General features: G+C 42.3%; 2 protein-coding genes across 4 annotated transcripts in view; both read right to left on the reverse strand.

The window, feature by feature from the left end:
- Positions 1-7,794: 7,794 nt before the first annotated feature.
- Positions 7,795-8,182, reverse strand: zgc:162634 (uncharacterized protein LOC555881 homolog). Its single transcript, XM_035798169.2, is given in 2 exon segments — positions 7,795-8,041; positions 8,043-8,182. Coding segments are annotated over 2 exon segments (195 nt in total). The 3' UTR covers positions 7,795-7,986.
- Positions 8,183-16,736: 8,554 nt separating this feature from the next.
- Positions 16,737-19,676, reverse strand: part of LOC118401028 (polypeptide N-acetylgalactosaminyltransferase 18) — a 95,260-nt gene continuing 92,320 nt past the window's right edge. For 2 of the 3 annotated variants that reach the window (XM_035798170.2, XM_035798171.2), the window contains one exon: positions 16,737-19,509. In XM_035798170.2, coding sequence (XP_035654063.1) covers positions 19,360-19,509 — 150 coding nt within the window. In that variant the 3' untranslated portion in view covers positions 16,737-19,359. The remainder of the gene's footprint in view (positions 19,510-19,676) is intronic. The other variant, XM_035798172.2, reaches the window with a different exon arrangement.

Raw genomic sequence — 19,676 nt, forward strand, 5'->3', positions numbered from 1 at the left:
AAGAATATGTCTCAACATTCAAGAAGATAAGGAATGTTATTTTCGGACAATGCTATGGCAGTCCTAACTAATAAAAACAGGCAGATTCATTTTGGCATTGCAATACCTAAATCAAAACAAGGAGGTCATGGATAACTTAAAAACACAATTACATGTATTGCCATTCATACAATGTACAATGTCTGCTACTTGTTAATGGCAGTCAACGGTCAGACACCGTAGCCGACGTGTTGTGTTTACAGAAACAGGGCCTTTAAATCACCCAAACGCCACCAACAAATTCTCGCTAGCAGGTCAGCCAACCGGACGTCAGTGTCAGCCGCCCTAGTGTAAAAACTGGAGCCATCGCTGCCTATTATCTAATCTATGCACCCATTAACACTTCAACAACTATGTTAGTTTCAGATATAAATACTTTCCTTCCATGTTATATTGCAGAGATGTTCCCATGTGTGACCAGGTGGTAGAAAGTCACAGTGTAAGCTGCAGTATTGTTTGTGTTCTAATTTGGGCAAGCAGGATATGAATCAACAGTTTCAGAATATTTGCTCCACTGAACTTGGATCCTTTTCAAACCATAAATGTGGAGCAAACTCAAGAACCTTAATTATTTACTGTACCTCCATTATAATAAAACATATATGGTAAATGTATGGTTTAATACAGTATCATTAGATGAATGATGCTAAACAAAATAGCGTAGTGGATGTAATGTTATTGCACCTGCTTTCCCCCCCTGGCTCTCTAACTACGTCACAGGCACACCAAGTTGTCACCGGAAAGAGGAATTTCCTGAATAACAACCAAAAGCAGTTCTCAATGACTAAGCTTTGCGCCGTACAACGCTAGACGACTACCGTATCAATCTGATCGTACAAAGAGCACATTCTATTTTCACAGACAATATTCTCAATCACCCTTGATCATGGCTTTTGTTGACTGACATGATCAAGGCCACAGGCAAGAGTTAAGAGAAATGTTTTTTCCCACAATAAAAAGAGAAAGGAGTCCTCCCATTATTGTGAGCAAGGCATTCCCCTCTCAGCCTGTGAAAACAGTAAGCACAGTAGGACTTGAAGGTGACTGACACTATGCTTACGAGACTTGATGGAAGCTAGACTGGTGACTCATAAAGGACTGAATTGGTGCAAAAAGTTTACATCTGTATTTAACACCCTGCAGAACACGGAAGGGAAACTGGAAAGGTTGCCTATAGAGTACACTCACCATATCAATTTGCAGGGTGATTTAGTATTTGGATATTGTATTAACTTATTATGAAATCTGCACTGAGATCTGCAGTGCATTTGGCAATTATTCAGACCCCTTGACTTTTTCCACATTTTGTTCCGTTACAGCCTTATTCTAAAATGAATTACATCGTTTTTTCCCCCTCATCAATCTACACACAATAATACTTAATGACAAAGAAAAAACTGGTTTGTAGAAATGTTAGCAAATGTATAAAAAAATACAAACTGAAATATACCATTTACATAAGTAATCAGACCCTTTATTCAGTACTTGTTGAAGCACCTTTGGCAGCGATTACAGCCTCGAGTCTTCTTGATTATGACGTTACAAGCTTGGCACACCTGTACTTGGGGAGTTTATCACAGTTTTCTATGCAGGTCCTCTCAAGCTCTGTCAGGTTGGATGGGGAGTGTCGCTGCACAGCTATTTTCAGGTCTCTCCAGAGATTCTGGCTGGGCCACTCAAGGACATTCAGAGACTTGTCATGAAGCCACTCCTGCATTGTCTTGGCTGTGTGCTTAGGGTCGTTGTCCTGTTGGATGGTGAAACTTCGCCCCAGTCTGAGGTCCTGAGCGCTCGGGAGCAGGTTTTCATCAAGGATCTCTCAGTACTTTGCTCTGTTCATCAATCCCTCGATCCTGACTAGTCTCCCAGTCCCTGCCGCTGAAAAACATCCCAACAGCATGATGCTGCCACCACCATGCCTCACCGTAGGGATGGTATTGGCCAGGTGATGAGCGGTGCCTGGTTTCCTCCAGACATGACACTTGACATTCAGACCAGAGAATCTTGTTTATCATGGTCTGAGACTCCTGCTTTTTGGCAAACTCCAAGTGGACTGAGAAGGTTGTCTTTCTAAAAGGTTCTCCCATCTCCACAGAGGAACTCTGGAGCTCTGTCAGAGTGACCATCGGGTTCTTGGGCACCTCCCTGGCCAAGGCCCTTCTCCCCCTGATTGCTCAGTTTGGCTGGCTGGCCAGCTCTAGGGAGAGCATTGGTGGTTTCAAACTGCTGATTGAGGCCACTGTGTTCTTGGAGACCTTCAATGCTGCAGAAATGTGTTTGTACCCTTCCCCAGATCTGTGCCTCTATACAATCCTGGCAATGAGCTCTATGGACAATTCCTTCGACCTCATGGCTTGATTTTTGCTCTGACATGCACTGTCAAGTGTGGGACCTTATATAGACAGGTGAGTACCTTTCATAATCATGTCCAATCAATTGAATTTACCACAGGTGGACTCCAATAAACTTGTAGAAACATCTCAAGGATGATCAATGGAAACAGGATGCACCTGAGCTTAATTTCAGGACTCATAGTAAAGGGTCTGAATACTTATGTAAATAAGGTATTTATTTATTTATTTTCTATTATACATTTGCAAATTTCTAAAAACCTGTTTACGCTTTGTCACCATGGGGTATTGTGTGTAAATTGATGAGGATTTGTATTAATTTAATCCAGGCTGTAACATAACAAAATGTTACAGAATGCACTGTATATTGACATCTTCATTATTACAGGGTTTAGACATGGATTTAGAATTTTAGCTGTAACTTCATACCATGTCATCGTAATGCCAAGCTGAGATTGCTTATGGTAGGCCTACTAGTTCCAAACACAGTTATATACAGACCAGTGTTGTGTGCTCATGGATGCCAAGGGAAGCCAGGCTTCCCCAAAACAATTACCAATAATTTTTTTTAAACATTAAATAATTGATCTTTCGTGTCTGTGTTTCATAATTTTCATTCAATTCGCAAGAGGCTGAATGTATATCAGTTGAGATAAACTGAGCGAGCCCAACGGTGAATGGTCCTGGCGCACCAAATAAAGTGTGGAAATCAGCTTGGATTTGGCTTCTCTTCTATCAAATCGCATTGAGAGCATATGCCATTGACAGAACAACTTTAATTGTTGCATATCGTTGTGTTGTTGTCCTCTCGTGGCTAGCTAGCTATCTAAAATAGTGGTTTTCCTAAATTAGCCATGGATGGAGATAGGGATTTGGACTTGTGGTTTTACTTCATTCTCCGTACTGGACAATGATTATTGAGGCGATCCTGATCCAAACATTAATTCATACATTGTTGTGCCCCTGGCCTGAGAGGATGGAAGTTCAATATGTAGATGTAGAAATCTAATGTTAACTAACGTTGCCCATGAATTGAAGTGAGGCTAGCGAGAAAGAATTTTAGCCAGGTAGCCTAGGACAACAAAAAACAAAAGCGTGTACTTTATGACAGAGCGATAGACCGTTTCGTCAACATAAAAGAGAGGAGGATGGCATTGGCGTTTCTCTACAAGTAGGGTGTGTCAACATGTTTTTCTAGAATAAATCAGAAACATGGACAGCCTCATCATATTTAGCTTATGTTGATTGGACCAACTCGTTTTTGGTATATTTTCGTTGTCGCTGTATTAGACTAAGCTCCTGTTTTCTTTGCGACTTGCAGTAACTCTCTGTGGTTCTAAATCAATAGTTGTTTAGTGGTCCAGAGTCCGAAACATTCACTTGCTTGACCATGCTGTAGGTCATGTAACTGTTTGTCTGTTACATGCTATATGCTTTGCGGTCTTCAAAGGACAGAGGTTGCTGTCAGGTTTTGTGATAAAACAAAGGTGTGGTTGTTGGTGGTGGGGGGTGCTTGGCTTCCCCAGTGATTTTACCCACGCACTGCTACTGAGACAAACCACCTTAAAATGAATCAGTTTGACACTTTAGATTGGCCAACATTATTCTTGAAATCTAATATTCTCGTTCGGTGACACTATTCTTGAAACCTAATATTCTCGTTAGGTGAATTACCCTATAGCCAAATGTGCAGGTGAGTAATGGGCAAGATTCGCACACAGTAGGTGTGTCACGAGATCAGGCAGTAAATCGCATTGTCAAATGAAAAAGCATGAGCACGAGAAAGAAGTGCTCTCTTTGATGTGGATGGAATTCATCGCCATGATTAATATCATTTCTGAAAACGTTGATTGGTATACATTTCAAAATTCATAATCTCCGTTTTCCATATTCCGGGCAATTTGGCGTATAGTAGCCTACATTTTTATAGCCTAAACAGTATATTTGTATAGCCTAAACAGCTCGTTGTGTCGTTGTAGTCTGTCTCCTTACTTTGTGAAGATCAAATCCGATAATATTTTCGAAGTTAAGGCTACTATTTTCTAAGTACTAGGCCATTGTAAGAAGTTCCATCATGAATACAAAAAATATTTCATGTTTAATACAGGTGCTGTGGGTTACATGGTTTAAAGAAAGAATACTAGTAACAGCTCGCCAACATTGGAGGAATAGAAGGTGTCTTTATTTAATATATGGTAAGAATCAAATACATTATTGCTATTGTGGTAAACCGTGGGGTGTTGGGTTGAGCGTGCAGAGATTGACACAGAGACAGGGATGCTTTAGTCTGAAAAACGGCTTAAGACAGAAAATAAATATATCAAAGAAATAATGTAGGTTTAGCTTGGTCTCCCTTCCCTCCCGCGGTGTGCCATCGTGCTCCTTTTATTTAGCCTACACGGCTGGTTGGCACTTTCCTCTAATTACCTCCACTTAGTTGTCCGTGTCCCAGCTCCCGTAATCCCAGCAGAGGGAGCCAAAGTCGCTTCACGTACCTCCCCTCTATGACCATCCCCCGGGGTAGACCTCCTGGGATACCACACTATAATAAAGTCAGAGAATTCTAATTTGATAAACAGCCTAAAAGCATATACAGTTGAAGTCTGAAGTTTACATACACCTTAGTCAAATACATTTAAACTCAGTTTTTCACAATTCCTGACATATAATCCTAGTAAAAATTCCCTGTTTTAGGTCAGTTAGGATCACCACTTTATTTTAAGAATAATAGTAGAGAGAATTATTTATTTGAGCTTTTATTTATTTCATCACATTCCCAGAGGGTCAGAAGTTTACATACACTCAATTAGTATTTGGTAGCATTTCCTTAAAATGTTTAAAATTTGGTCAAACATTTTGGGTAGCCATCCACAGGCTTCACACAATACATTGGGTGAATTTTGGCCCATTCCTCCTGACAGAGCTGGTGTAACTGAGTCAGGTTTGTAGGTCTCTTTGCTCGCACACGCTTTTTCAGTCCTGCCCACACATTTTCTATAGGATTGAGGTCAGGGCTTTGTGATGGCCACTCCAATACCTTGACTTTGTTGTCCTTAAGCCATTTTGCTTGGGGTCATTGTACATTTGACCCATTTGGAACCAAGCTTTAACTTCCTGAATGATGTCTTGAGATGTTGCTTCAATATATCCACCTAATTTTCCTTCCTCAGGATGCCATCTATTTTGTGAAGTGCACCAGTCCCTCCTGCAGCAAAGCACCCCGATAACATGATGCTGCCACCCCCGTGCTTCACGGTTGGGATGGTGTTTTTCAGCTTGCAAGCATCCACCTTTTTCCTCCAAACATAACAATGGTCATTATGGCCAAAAAGTACGATCTTTGTCCCCATGTGCAGTTGCAAACCATAGTCTTGCTTTTTTATGGCGGTTTTAGAGCAGTGGCTTCTTCCTTACTGAGCGGCCTTTCAGATTATGTCGATATAGGACTCGTTTTACTGTGGATATAGATACTTTTGTACCTGTTTCCACCATCATCTTCACAAGGTCCTTTGCTGTTCTGGGATTGATTTGCACTTTTCGCACCAAAGTACATTCATCTCTAGGAGACAGAACACATCTCCTTCCTGAGCAGTATGACGGCTGCGTGGTCACATAGTGTTTATACTTGCGTACTATTGTTTGTACAGATTAAGTGGTACCTTCAGGCGTTTGGAAATTGATCCCAAGGATGAATCAGACTTGTGGAGGTCGACAATTTCTTTCCTGAGGTCTTCAAGGTAGGCCTTGAAATACAGGTACACCTCCATTTGACTCAAATTATGTCAATTAGCCTTTCAGAAGATTCTAAAGCCATGACATCATTTTCTGGAAATTTCCAAGCTGTTTAAAGGCACAGTCAACTTAGTGTATGTAAACTTCTGACCCACTGTAATTGTGATACAGTGAATTATATGTGAAATAATCTGTCTGTAACCAATTGTTGGAAAAAATTACTTGTGTCATGCACAAAGTAGATGTCCTAACCAACTCTACAATGAGAGTTTGTTAACAAGAAATCTTTGGAGTGTTTGAAGAACAAGTAAACTGTAAACTTTCGACTTCAACTGTACAAATCCATTGTGAGAGGCTACCTCCAGCAGGCCTGGGGTCAATTCCATTTAAATTCCAGTCAATTCAGGAAGTACACTGAAATGACACATTTCTTCAATGCTTTTCAATGAGAAAAATGTGGAATTGGAATTTAGTTTACTTTCTGAATTGACTTGAAAAGGAATTGACACCAACCCTGACCCCCTGACTATATACATGGGAGGTCTATGTAATGGAAATTAAATGATTGTATAATTATATTTTGATGTAAAAATGTCACAAAGATCATTTTCTCAAGACATTAATTCTCTTTTCCAGAGGGAGATGGCTGAAAGAGCGGAGACGGAGCACACAGAATCTGACACATTTTTGAATTTACCCAGGAGACAAAAAAAATTAAAAAGACAAACATCTAAAGAAGGATGAAAATCAGAGGTGAAAGAGCCTGGGATTTAATTATTTTTTTAACCAAAAAGTCCAAAGGTAAGCACAAGAAGAACATTTCCCTGGGAAAGCCCTTAGAGTGACAATGAGATACACTTTCCTGGGACTTGTCAGTGGGAGAGGGACAATAAAATGGGACAGAGTATGGATAGGGACAAAAACAAACTCTCAAATGACTGCTGACGATGCCAACAGTGAGAATCTGTTCATAACTCAGAAGAAATTTATAGTACCATCTTCAGATCACTCCGGCAGTGGAGGCACGGGTGAAGCTATCGCCACAACAGTGCCCAGACATACCAAGTCACCTCTACAGCCAAAGAGGAGCCACGGTTCTGGAAGTCTACATATGAGGCAGCCACTCAAAGAGAGTACTTCTTTATCTCGGAGACCTCCACATTCCTCAGCTTTCACCAGTCGTGTGGAGCTGACGAGTGCTCAGAGGAACCTACCAACCTGTCTGGCTAAAATGATGAGAGCAAAAATTGGCCTACATTGCCCATCCTCACCTAGAAAGGTTAATGACAAGGAAACCAGCCTCCCACTTGGCCAGAAGTCAACAGACACAATATCCAGTAAGTAGAATGACCCATTCTGGTGTCAGGTTGAGACTGTATGCATCCTTCTTTAAGATGAAGGGCGAGGGGCAGTCTCCAAGACCACATTCTCCCTTGATGAAGCTAACAGTCCAGTAGTGGGAAGAAAACAAAAAAGTAATGTGAAGATCTTCACACCCACACATTCCTTTAGAGGGGACCCAAAAAATGTAAAAAACAATCACATTGTATTAGTGATTGTAATCCACAAGAATACATTTGTTGATAGATGTTCTTGCTCATAGGTTTCCTCTCCAAAGGTTAAGTTCCATTAAAAACATTAATATGTATTGAATTTTATGGAAGAAATTGCATGTCACTCAAATAAAGTTTATTAATTTGTCATTGAATGTCATTCCATGTATTACTTCCAGAACCATTTGCTGGTTTTGGTAGTGATAATATGCAACACATTCCAAAACATCCATGATTTCCACTTTAGTACCAATAATCTAAAACGTTTATTTAATATTCACATTCTGCTGTAAAGGTATGTAAAATGTACACTAGTTGTGCCTGAACAGCTTGATTCCCACCCATTTCCATAGATAGAAAAAGACAGACAGGAATGGTTACTGGTAGAAACACACTGCTAGTGCTGGTGCAACCCTGTCAAAAATTATCATCTACTGTCACATAATAGAAAAGTAAAAATAGGGAGACTATGGGAACCAGTACTGTAAGGGTAGACAGAGAAAACATCTCGACTTTTGGCTTACAAGTTATTTTATACACTGTTCAGGGTCAATATCTTAAGTATTTTGTGTTTCATGCTGGTTCCACTGGTGTTTCTGGATCGTTTTGAATCAATCTAGCATCTGTGGGGATCATGTTTGGAATTCCATCAATGATTGGGTATGCGATTCCAAGCTCCTCGTTGATGAGTTCATTGGTCTTTTCCTCGTACCTGAGTGAGTGAAGAGTACAACAATTAGCTAGCTTGTTGGCTGGCTATCTAGCTGATGCGTAGCTAACTCTGGCTGAAAAAAAATCGTTGTTTGTCTCAGCTAAGCTATGGCAAAACAATAATGTCGTTGGATGAAGTACATTAGTATTGAATTGGCTTTGTATAATAACTCACCTCAGTTGCTTTTTGGATAGTGGACAAACCAGAAATTCGAGCAAGGAAGTGTCAAACGGTAGTGCGTCCTTCACATCTGTCAAATGCCTTGCCGATAGAGGCAGAGGTCTTACGCCCCGTAAAAAATTCACATATTTGACAGACGTTTGAAAACGTAGAGTTTCATTCCATAATCTTCTTAAAGCATTCTGAAACATGACTGAAGTGGCCCGTAGATGAGCCTTTTAGTGATGTTGTGAACGAAATGACCAACAGGTCAAGCGAATTTGGAAGAACACAGGTAGTAGTATTACTGTAGTGCATCCACAAATGCAGTCCTCAGTCACTCCGCTATTTGATTAAATGTTCCGTCCTCTAGAAATACAACTGCCCATTTGAGACTTTCAACAGCAAATTGTGAAAATATTAAAAAGCATATTTTCAGAGACAGTGTCAAATTGTCAACAATATTAATTATTATTCACTACTGATGCATGATAATATAGAACATTACAACGTTGACGTTTGACAAGTATTTTACTAACCACGAGATGGCAGCACGAACTCACGAAAGATTTTACTTATCACACTGTCCAATTATATTGCGTGATTAATATCCCACAATATCTCCTTATACATTATATGGAAATGAGTCAAGTTGACACCACGTTTACTAACCACGAGATGGCAGCACGAACTCACAAAGGATTTTACTTATCACACTGCCCAACTATATTGTGTGATTAATATCCCACAATATTTCATTATACATGATATGGAAATGAGTCAAGAAGACACCATGTTTCATGCAAATAAATAAATACATCACCACAGGCTTTATTGTTCAAATGCAGCTTTGACAGTTACACAGATGATATCCAAGATGGCATAGCAGTCGGACTTGTGTTTTGTCTTGTCCCGTGTAAATAGTAGTTTTCCTCGCTTTTTCTGTATATATTTCTTACATATTTTAATCACTCTTTCCATCCTAAATATACTTTCCTGCAACCCGCCTCACCCAATGTGGCACTAGCTAGCTGCAACCTGAGTGGCTACTGCTGGCTAACGCCTTTGTCCCGAAGCAAGCACCAGTTAGCCTTGAGCTAGCCTCGAGCCAGTCCCATCTCGAGGAGATGAGGTCTACCAGCTAATTCTTGGGCTACAATACCTATTTTGCCAATTGGCCTGGACCCTTTTTGCCGACACGGAGCCCCGCCTATCCATCACGACTGGTCTGCCGACGTAATCGTCCAAGGAGGTTTCAACTGGCCTTTCTGTTGTAACCGTGCTTCTACACCTGCATTGCGTGTTGTTTGGGGTTTTAGGCTGGGTTTCTGTACTGCACTTTGAGATATCAGCTGATGTACGAAGGGCTATATAAATACATTTGATTTGATTTGATTTAACATCGCCGTAGACACATCTGCTATCCCCGGCCCGCTAGGTTTCTGAATCGCCATGTCTCCAGCTCGCCTAGCGTAGTAGCGACTACCGGACGGCTGCCTGAACCACCTATTGCTGCTCATTGGACCCTATGATCACTCGGCGACACATGCCTCTGCCTAATGTCAAAATGCCTTGTCTACTGCTGTTTAGGTTAGTTATTATTGTTTTATTTCACTGTAGAGCCCCCAGCCCCGCCCTACATGCCTTAGATAGCTCTTTTGTCCCACCCCCCACACATGCAGAGACCTCACCTGGCTTAACTGGTGCCTCCAGAGACACTACCGCTCTCATCATAACTCAATGCCTAGATTTACCTCCACTGTACTCACATCCTACCATACCCTTGTCTGTACGTTATGCCCTGAATCTATTCCACCGCGCCCAGAAATCTGCTCCTTTTATTCTCTGTTCCCAACACACTACACAACCAGTTATTATAGCCTTTAGCCGTACCCTTATCCTACTCTCATTTGTTGACTTCTGTAACTGTAAAAGCCGTGGTTTCATGCATGTTATCATCAGAAGCCTCCTCCCTAAGTTAACCAAAAATTCTGAAATTTCCATCCCCAACTACAACATTTTCCGTCAAGATAGAACTGCTAAAGGGGGCGGAGTTGCAATCTACTGCAGAGTTCTGTCATTACTATCCAGGTCTGTGCCCAAACAATTCAAGCTGCTACTTTTAAAAATCCACCTTTACAGAAATAAGTCTCTCACCATTGCCGCTTGTTATAGACCCCCCTCAGCTCCAGCTGTGCCCTGGACACCATATGCGAATTGATTGCCCCGGATCTATCTTCAGAGTTTGTACTGTTAGGTGACCTAAACTGGGATATGCTTAACACCCCGGCCGTCCTACAATCTAAGCTAGACGCCCTCAATCTCATACAAATTATCAAGGAACCTACCAGGTACAACCCTAAATCCATAACCATGGGCACCCTCATAGATATCATCCTGACCAATTTGCCCTCTAAATACACTTCTGCTGTCTTCAAACAGGATCTCAGCAATCACTGCCTCATTGTCTGCGTCCATAATGGGTCCATGGTCAAACGACCACCCCTCATCACTGTCAAAAGCTCCATAAAACGAGCAGGCCTTTCTAATTGACCAGGCCTGGGTATCCTGAAAGGATATTGACCTCATCCCGTCAGTAGAGGATGCCTGGTTGCTCTTTAAAAGCACCATCTTAAATAACCATGCCCCATTCAAAAAATTTAGAACTAAGAACAGATATAGCCCTTGGTTCACCCCAGACTTGACTGCCCTTGACCAGCACAAAAACATCCTGTGGCGTACTGAATTAGCATTGAATAGCCCCCGCAATATGCAACTTTTCAGGGAAGTCAGGAACCAATATACACAGTCCGTTAGGAAAGCTCAGGCTAGTTTTTTCAAACAGAAATTTGCATCCTGTAGCACTAATTCCAAAAGGTTTTGGGACACTGTAAAGTCCATGGAGAATAAGAGCACCTCCTCCCAGCTGCCCACTGCACTGAGGCTAGGAAACACTGTCACCACAATAAATCTATGAAAATCGATAATTTCAAAAAGCATTTTTCTATGGCTGGCCATGCTTTCCACCTTGCTACCCCTACCCCGGCCAACAGCTCTGCACCCCTTGCAGAAACTTGCCCAAGTCCCCCATGCTTCTCCATCACCCAAATCCAGAGAGCTGATGTTCTGAAAGAGCTGCAAAATCTGAATCCCTACAAATCAGCTGGGCTAGACAATCTGGACCCTCTCTTTCTAAAATGATCAGCCGAAATTGTTGCAACCCCTATTACTAGCCTGTTCAACCTCTCTTTTGTATCATCTGAGATCCCCAAAGATTGGAAATCTGCCGCGGTCATCCCACTGTTCAAAGGGGGAGACACTCTAGACCTAAACTGTTATAGACCTATATCCATCCTGACCTGCCATCCTGCCCTGCCTTAACAACAGATCACCGACCATTTCAAATCCCACCGTACCTTCTCCACTATGCAATCTGGTTTCCGAGCTGGTCATGGGTGCACCTCAGCCATGCTCAAGGTCCTAAACGATATCAAAACCGCCATCGATAAAAGACAGTACTGTGCAGCCGTCTTCATCGACCTGGCCAAGGCTTTCGACTCTGTTAACCACCACATCCTCATCGGCAGACTCAATAGCCTTGGTTTCTCAAATGACTGCCTCGCCTGGTTCACCAACTACTTCTCAGATAGAGTTCAGTGTGTCAAATCGGAGGGCCTGTTGTCCGGACCTCTGGCAGTCTCAACGGGAGTGCCACAGGGTTCAATTCTCCGGCTGACTCTTTTCTATGTATATATCAATGATGTCACTCTTGCTGCTGGTGATTCTCTGATCCATCTCTACGCAGACGACCCCATTCTGTATACATCTGGCCCTTCTTTGGACACTGTGTTAACAAACCTCCAAACGGGTTTCAATGCCATACAACACTCTTTCCGTGGCCTCGAACTGCTTTCAAATGTCAGTAAAACTAAATGCATGCTCTTCAACCGATTGCTGCCCGCACCCGCCCGACCGACTAGCATCACTACTCTGGACGGTTCTGACTTAGAATATGTGGAATATTAGAATAACTACGAATACTTAGGTGTCTGTCATAACCTCACATGGTCTCTCCTATCATTGCTATGCAGACGACACACAATTAATCTTCTCCTTTCCCCCTTCTGATGACCAGGTGGCGAATCGCATCTCTGCATGTCTGGCAGACATATCAGTGTGGATGACGGATCACCACCTCAAGCTGAACCTCGGCAAGACGGAGCTGCTCTTCCTCCCGGGGAAGGACTGCCCGTTCCATGATCTCGCCATCACGGTTGACAACTCCATTGTGTCCTCCTCCCAGAGCGCTAAGAACCTTGGCGTGATCCTGGACAACACCCTGTCGTTCTCAACTAACATCAAGGCGGTGGCCCGTTCCTGTAGGTTCATGCTCTACAACATCCGCAGAGTATGACCCTGCCTCACACAGGAAGCGGCGCAGGTCCTAATCCAGGCACTTGTCATCTCCCGTCTGGATTACTGCAACTCGCTGTTGGCTGGGCTCCCTGCCTGTGCCATTAAACCCCTACAACTCATCCAGAACGCCGCAGCCCGTCTGGTGTTCAACCTTCCCAAGTTCTCTCACGTCACCCCGCTCCTCCGCTCTCTCCACTGGCTTCCAGTTGAAGCTCGCATCCGCTACAAGACCATGGTGCTTGCCTACGGAGCTGTGAGGGGAACGGCACCTCAGTACCTCCAGGCTCTGATCAGGCCCTACACCCAAACAAGGGCACTGCGTTCATCCACCTCTGGCCTGCTCGCCTCCCTACCACTGAGGAAGTACAGTTCCCGCTCAGCCCAGTCAAAACTGTTCGCTGCTCTGGCTCCCCAATGGTGGAACACACTCCCTCACGACGCCAGGACAGCGGAGTCAATCACCACCTTCCGGAGACACCTGAAACCCCACCTCTTTAAGGAATACCTAGAATAGGATAAAGTAATCCTTCTCACCCCCCCCCCCTTAAAATATTTAGATGCACTATTGTAAAGTGGCTGTTCCACTGGATGTCATAAGGTGAATGCACCAATTTGTAAGTCGCTCTGGATAAGAGCGTCTGCTAAATGACTTAAATGTAATGTAAATGTGTCTGGTTAGACTGTAAACTCTCCTTCTAGACTCACATTAAGCATCTACAATGCAAAATTAAATCTAGAATCGGCTTCCTATTTCGCAACAAAGCCTTCTTCACTCATGCTGCCAAACAAACCTTCGTAAAACTGACTATCCTACCGATCCTTGACTTCGGCGATGTCATTTACAAAATAGCCTCCAACACTCTACTCAGCAAACTGGATGTAGTCTATCACAGTGCCAACGGTTTTGTCACCAAGGCCCCATATAATACCCACCACTGCGACCTGTATGCTCTCGTTGGCTGGCCCTCGCTACATATTCGTCGCCAAACCCACTGGCTCCAGGTCATCTATAAGTCTTTGCTAGGTAAAGCCCACCTTATCTCAGTTTACTGGTCACCATAGCAACACCCACCAATAGCACGAGCTCTAGAAGGTATATTTCACTGGTCATCCCCAAAGCTAACACCTACTTTGGCCGCCTTTCCTTCCAGTTATCTGCTGCCAATGACTGGAACGAATTGCAAAAATCACTGAAGCTGGATATCTCCCTCTCTAACTTTAAGCATCAGCTGTACACAGCCCATCTGTAAATAGCACACCCAAATACCTCATCCCCATATTGTTATAAAAAACAAAAAGTGTGACTGCACTGACTTCTTAATTGAAAATGTCTTAATAGTGTTTGTTTTGTGCAGAGACCTTGGTCAATAAGCAATTACACAGCCTGGAGGTCTGTTGGGTCATTGTCCTGTTGAAAAACAAATGATAGTCCCACTAAGCACAAACCAGATGGGATGGCGTATTGCTGCAGAATGAGGTGGTAGCCATGCTGGTTAAGTGTGCCTTGAATTCTAAAGAAATCACTGACAGTGTCACCGGAAAAGCACACCCACACCATCACTCCTCCTCCATGCTTCATGGTGGGAACCACACCTGCAGAGATCATCCATTCACCTACTCTGCGTCTCAAAAAGACATGGCAGTTGTAACAAAAAATCTCACATTTGGACTCATAAGACCAAAGGACGGATTTCCACTGGTCTAATGTCCTTTGCTCGTGTTTCTTGGCACAAGCAAGTCTCTGCTTCTTATTGGTGTCCTTTAGTAGTGGTTTCTTTGCAGCAATTTGACCATGAAGGCCTGATTCCCACAGTCTTCTCTGAACAGTTGATGTTGAGATGTGTCTATTACTTGAATTCTGTGAAGCATTTATTTGGGCTGCAATCTGAGGTGCAGTTAACTCTAATGAACTTATCCTCTGTAGCAGAGGTAACTCTGGGTCTTCCTTTCCGGTGGTGGTCCTCATGAAAGCTAGTTTCATCGTAGTGTTTTTTGCGACTGCTCTTTCAAAGTTCTTGACATTTTCCGGATTGACTGACATTCCCGTCTTAAAAAGTGATGATGGACTGTCATTTCACTTTGCTTATTTGAGCTGTTCTTGCCATAATACGGACTTGTTTTTTTTTAAAACCAAATAGTTTATCTTCTGTATACCAACCCTATCTTGTCACAACACAACTGATTAGCTCAAACGCATTAACGAGGAAAGAAATTCCACAAATGAACTTTTAAGAAGGCACACCTGTTAATTGAAACACATTCCAGCTGACTACCTCATGAAGCTGGTTGAGAGAATGCCAAGCGTGTGCAAAGCTGTCATCAAGGCAAAGGGTGGCTACTTTGAAGAATCTCAAATATAAAATATATTTGAATTGGTTTAACACATTGTTGGTTACGACATGATTCCATATGTGTTATTTAATAGGTTTGATGTCTCCACTATTATTCTACAATGTAGAAAATAGTCAAATATAGAAAAACCCTTGAATGAGAAGGTGTCCAAACTTTTGACTGGTACTGTATATAATGGTGTGTATGGACAGTATATGTAAACATTCTTAAAGTGACCAGTGTTCGATGACTTCATGTACATAGGATAATGCATTCTGCAAGGTACAGGGTAGAGTACCGGGTGGTAGCCGGCTAGTAACAGTGACTAAGGTTTAGGCCAGAGTATTGGGCAAAGTTAGAAACTTTGTATCATTCAAACTGTTTATCAGTCAAGGCAAAGGGTGGCTACTTTGATGAACCTTTACTGTATCCTCCTAGATGGTAGCAGGGTGCATAGCCTGTATCTCGGGTGGCTGAGGCCCTTGATGATCTACTTGGCATTCCTGTGACACCGGGCAGTGTGCTCCCGATGATGAGTTGAGCAGACCACACCATCCTCTGGAGAGCCATGCGTTTGTGAATGGTGCAATTGCCGTACTAGGCGGTGATACAGCCAGACAGGATCCTCTCAATGGTGCATCTATGGATGTTTGTGAGGGTCTTAGGGGCCAAGCCAAATTTCTTTAGTCTCCTGAGATTGAAGACACGCACGCTGTTGCAAGTTCGTCAACACTGTCTGTGTGAAGGGACCATTCCAGGTCATCAGTGATGTGAACGCAGAGGAACTTGAAGCTCGAGTAACAAGAGGACAAGCATCTGCTTCAGGCAGGAACACCTAACTTGATGAGGCTGAGGCTCCTCTATGATCAAACTCTGTAAAGATAATTCTGCTACCCAGTGGAGTCTGATGTCCTACTTCTGGTGAATACGTGCATACCATAGCCTAGAGTTCATTGTGTGCAGATACTGGAGAAAAGGATCCATCTCTCAGCTAGCAGGCTATCCAAATGATTCGATATCTCTCACAAAATAGATAGATCAAGGGTCTTTAAAGTAAGTCTCTTTAAAAGTATGTTCACAAAAAAAAAACAGTGCCATTTCTTTTCTCCCCAATCAAGTCCCCTTTGCCTCTCTCTTGCAGAATAAAATTGTCAGAACCTCCCTGCAACCTAAACATTTATGTTCCCAGAACAGGCAACGTTTTCACTTCTGTTCTCAGTACTTGGAAGAAGAAAAAAATCAGTTTTAACAGTCAGGAAACTTATGGCTTTGTTCCCACAACCAATGTGAAACCCAAAAACAAGGAACCAAATGTGCTTGCTGGGTGGTGTGGTTGAATTAACAGCAAATAAAAACTGAGGCTTCCACAGAAAGTGTCTGGTTGAGAACAACAACATCCCTTCTCCATTTGAAATATTCAGGACATGAAGGCTCAAACATCAGTGCATTGAAGTCAATTTAATTAGAGTAGCTCAAAAGTGGATATTTCAGTGAGAACACAATAGAATTTAAAAACATCTATCATACAGAGGCTACTATTACTGGACCTTTTAATCATGCTCCCTTTCCCAGCTGCTGCTATAAACAAGTCATTTATTTATTTCAGCTTATACAGTGCATTAGGAAAGTATGCAGACCCCTTGACTTTTTCCACATTTTGTTACGTTACAGCCTTATTCTAAAATGGATTTGAAAAATCCTGATCAATCTACACACAATACCCCATAATGACAAAGCAAAAACAAGTTTTTAGAAAGTTGTGCAAATTTATAAAAATAAAAATCAGAAATACGTTATTTACATAAGCATTCAGATCCATTGCTACGAGACTCAAATGAGCTCAGGTGCATCCTGTTTCCATTGATCATCCTTGAGATGTTTCTATAACTTGGAGTCCACCTGTGGTAAATTCAATTGATTGGACATGATTTGGAAAGACACACACCTTTCATTTGACAGTGCACATCAGAGCAAAGAACCAAGCAATGAGGTCATTGGAATTGTCTGTAGAGCTCCGAGACAGGATTGTGTCAAGGCAAAGATCTGAGGAAGGGTACCAACACATTTCTGCAGCATTAAAGGTCCCCAATAACACAGTGGCCTCCATTATTCTTAAATGGAACAAGTTTGGAACCACAAAGACTCTTCCCAAACAAATTGAGCAATCGGCAGAGAAGGGCCTTGTGATGACCAAGAATCCAATGGTCTCTATGAGTTCCTCTGTGGAGATTGGAGAACCTTCCAGAAGATCAACCGTCCCTGCAGCACTCCACCAATCAGGCGTTTGTGGTAGTGGCCAGAAGGAAGGCTCTTCTCAGTAAAAGGCACATGACAGCCGGCTTAGAGTTTGCCAAAAGACACCTAAAGGACTCTCAGACCATGAGAAACAAGATTATCTGGTCTGATGAAACCAAGATTGAACTCTTTGGCCTGAATGCCAAGTGTCACGTCTGGAGAAAACCTGTCACCATCCCTACGGTGAAGCATGGTGGAGACCGCAACATGATGTGGGGATGTTTTTCAGCAGCAGGGACTGGGAGACTTGTCAGGATAGAGGGAAAGATGAACGGAGCAAAGTACAAAACCTGCTCCAAAGCCCTCAGGACCTCAGACTTGGGCGAAGGTTCCCCTTCCAACAGGATGACCCTAAGCAAACAGCCAAGACAATGCAGGAGTGGCTTTGGGACAAGTCTCTGAATGTCCTTGAGTGGCCCAGCCAGAACCCAGACTTAAACCCGACCAAACATCTCTGGAGAGACCTGAAAATAGCTGTGAAGCAACAATCCCCATCCAACCTGACAGAGCTTGAGAGGATCTGCGGGATCTGTGCCAAGCTTGTAGTGTCATTTATTTAAATAGGAAAGTCAGTTAAGAACAAATTATTATTTACAATGATGGGCCTACCGGGGAACAGTGGGTTAACTGCCTTGTTCAGGGGCAGAACAACAGATGTTTATATTTTTTTTACCTTGTCAGCTCAGCGATTTGATCCAGCAACCTTTCGGTTACTGACCCAACACTCTAACCACTAGGCTACCTGACGCCTGTCATACCCTACACCCAAGGCTTTACATCGCTGCCAAAGGTGCTTCAACAAAGTAATGAGTAAAGGGTCTGAATACTTATGTAAATATGACATTTCATTTTTTTTTTCCCATAAATTTGCCAAAATGGAGAAAGTTTTTGCTTTGTCATAATGGTTTATTGTGTGTAGATTGATGAGGGGGGGAACTATTTAATCCATTTTATAAGGCTGTAACGTAACAACATTAGCAAAAAGTCAAGGGGTCTGAATACTTTCCGAATGCACTGTATGGGGGAAATAATTGCATTCCTTGCAAATAAAGCCTCACTATTTCTATGTGTTGTGAAAAATATATGTGGTATCAAATAAACTATTTGACTTCATCACCTACAGTATGATTTTATATTAAGGTGTTTTCACAAAAAACAAATCTGAAATGGACAATCTTGATTGACTTTAAATTAAGTATGAGGAATGATTCAGGAGATGGAAAACCACCCACACAAAATATTAATTGTCATCAGTATTTTTACTGTAGGTTTTTATAAATATCCAGTATACACTTATAAAATAGCTTGTATATTCTCCCAACATATTGGCAACAGTTCTTTGAAACCACCGACTTGATTTCATAATAACATTCAATCTACAAACCTGAGAAACAAACCAAACAAGAATAACAAAGGTTTTTCAAAAACATGCTACACAGTAGCATAAATTACAATGTATATTAGAGCCAACGCAAGCCTGAATTCAGTGTGACAAAAGACAATCTGCTCAAAATACATTGAAACATGTAAGTCTCACTATAGACCCAAGTCTGCCAGTTCAATCCCATATATTAACAAAGGACATTGTTTACATTTATCAAATGATGTCTTTGAGTCTAAGAGACATCAAGGTACTAAAAGTGTCAGCATACTCAATTCAATTATTGCCTCAATAAATAGATTTTTAAAGAAGCAAAGCTTCTATGTCTGTCAGTCACAGGTCCAGTGTTCACCATGGGCAGCTCTTTCCCCTGCAGGACTCAGGATCCCCTCATTGGAGAGTGTAGGTTGACAGTAGGTTGGTGATTGTCCATTTCTGACCAGAGCACTTCTGTATAGCCAGCTGGTAGCCAAACTCCGTTTCACCGTTCTCTACCAGCTCCAGGCAACGTTTGGAATTCATGTTTTCTATGGAGCCTCCCTTATGGACACAGAGCAAATACAAAATGTTGAGTTATGCAGTCAGTTCACTTTGCTCATATACATTGTGTCCAGTCATTTCCCTGTGATGAAATACATTTTGTCCATCAGGAGCTCCAACTTGTAATGGCAGACCAATGAGGCCCTTTAAAATCAACATGATACATC

Source organism: Oncorhynchus keta, chromosome 22 (assembly GCF_023373465.1).
Source record: "Oncorhynchus keta strain PuntledgeMale-10-30-2019 chromosome 22, Oket_V2, whole genome shotgun sequence".
Lineage (NCBI taxonomy): Eukaryota > Metazoa > Chordata > Actinopteri > Salmoniformes > Salmonidae > Oncorhynchus > Oncorhynchus keta.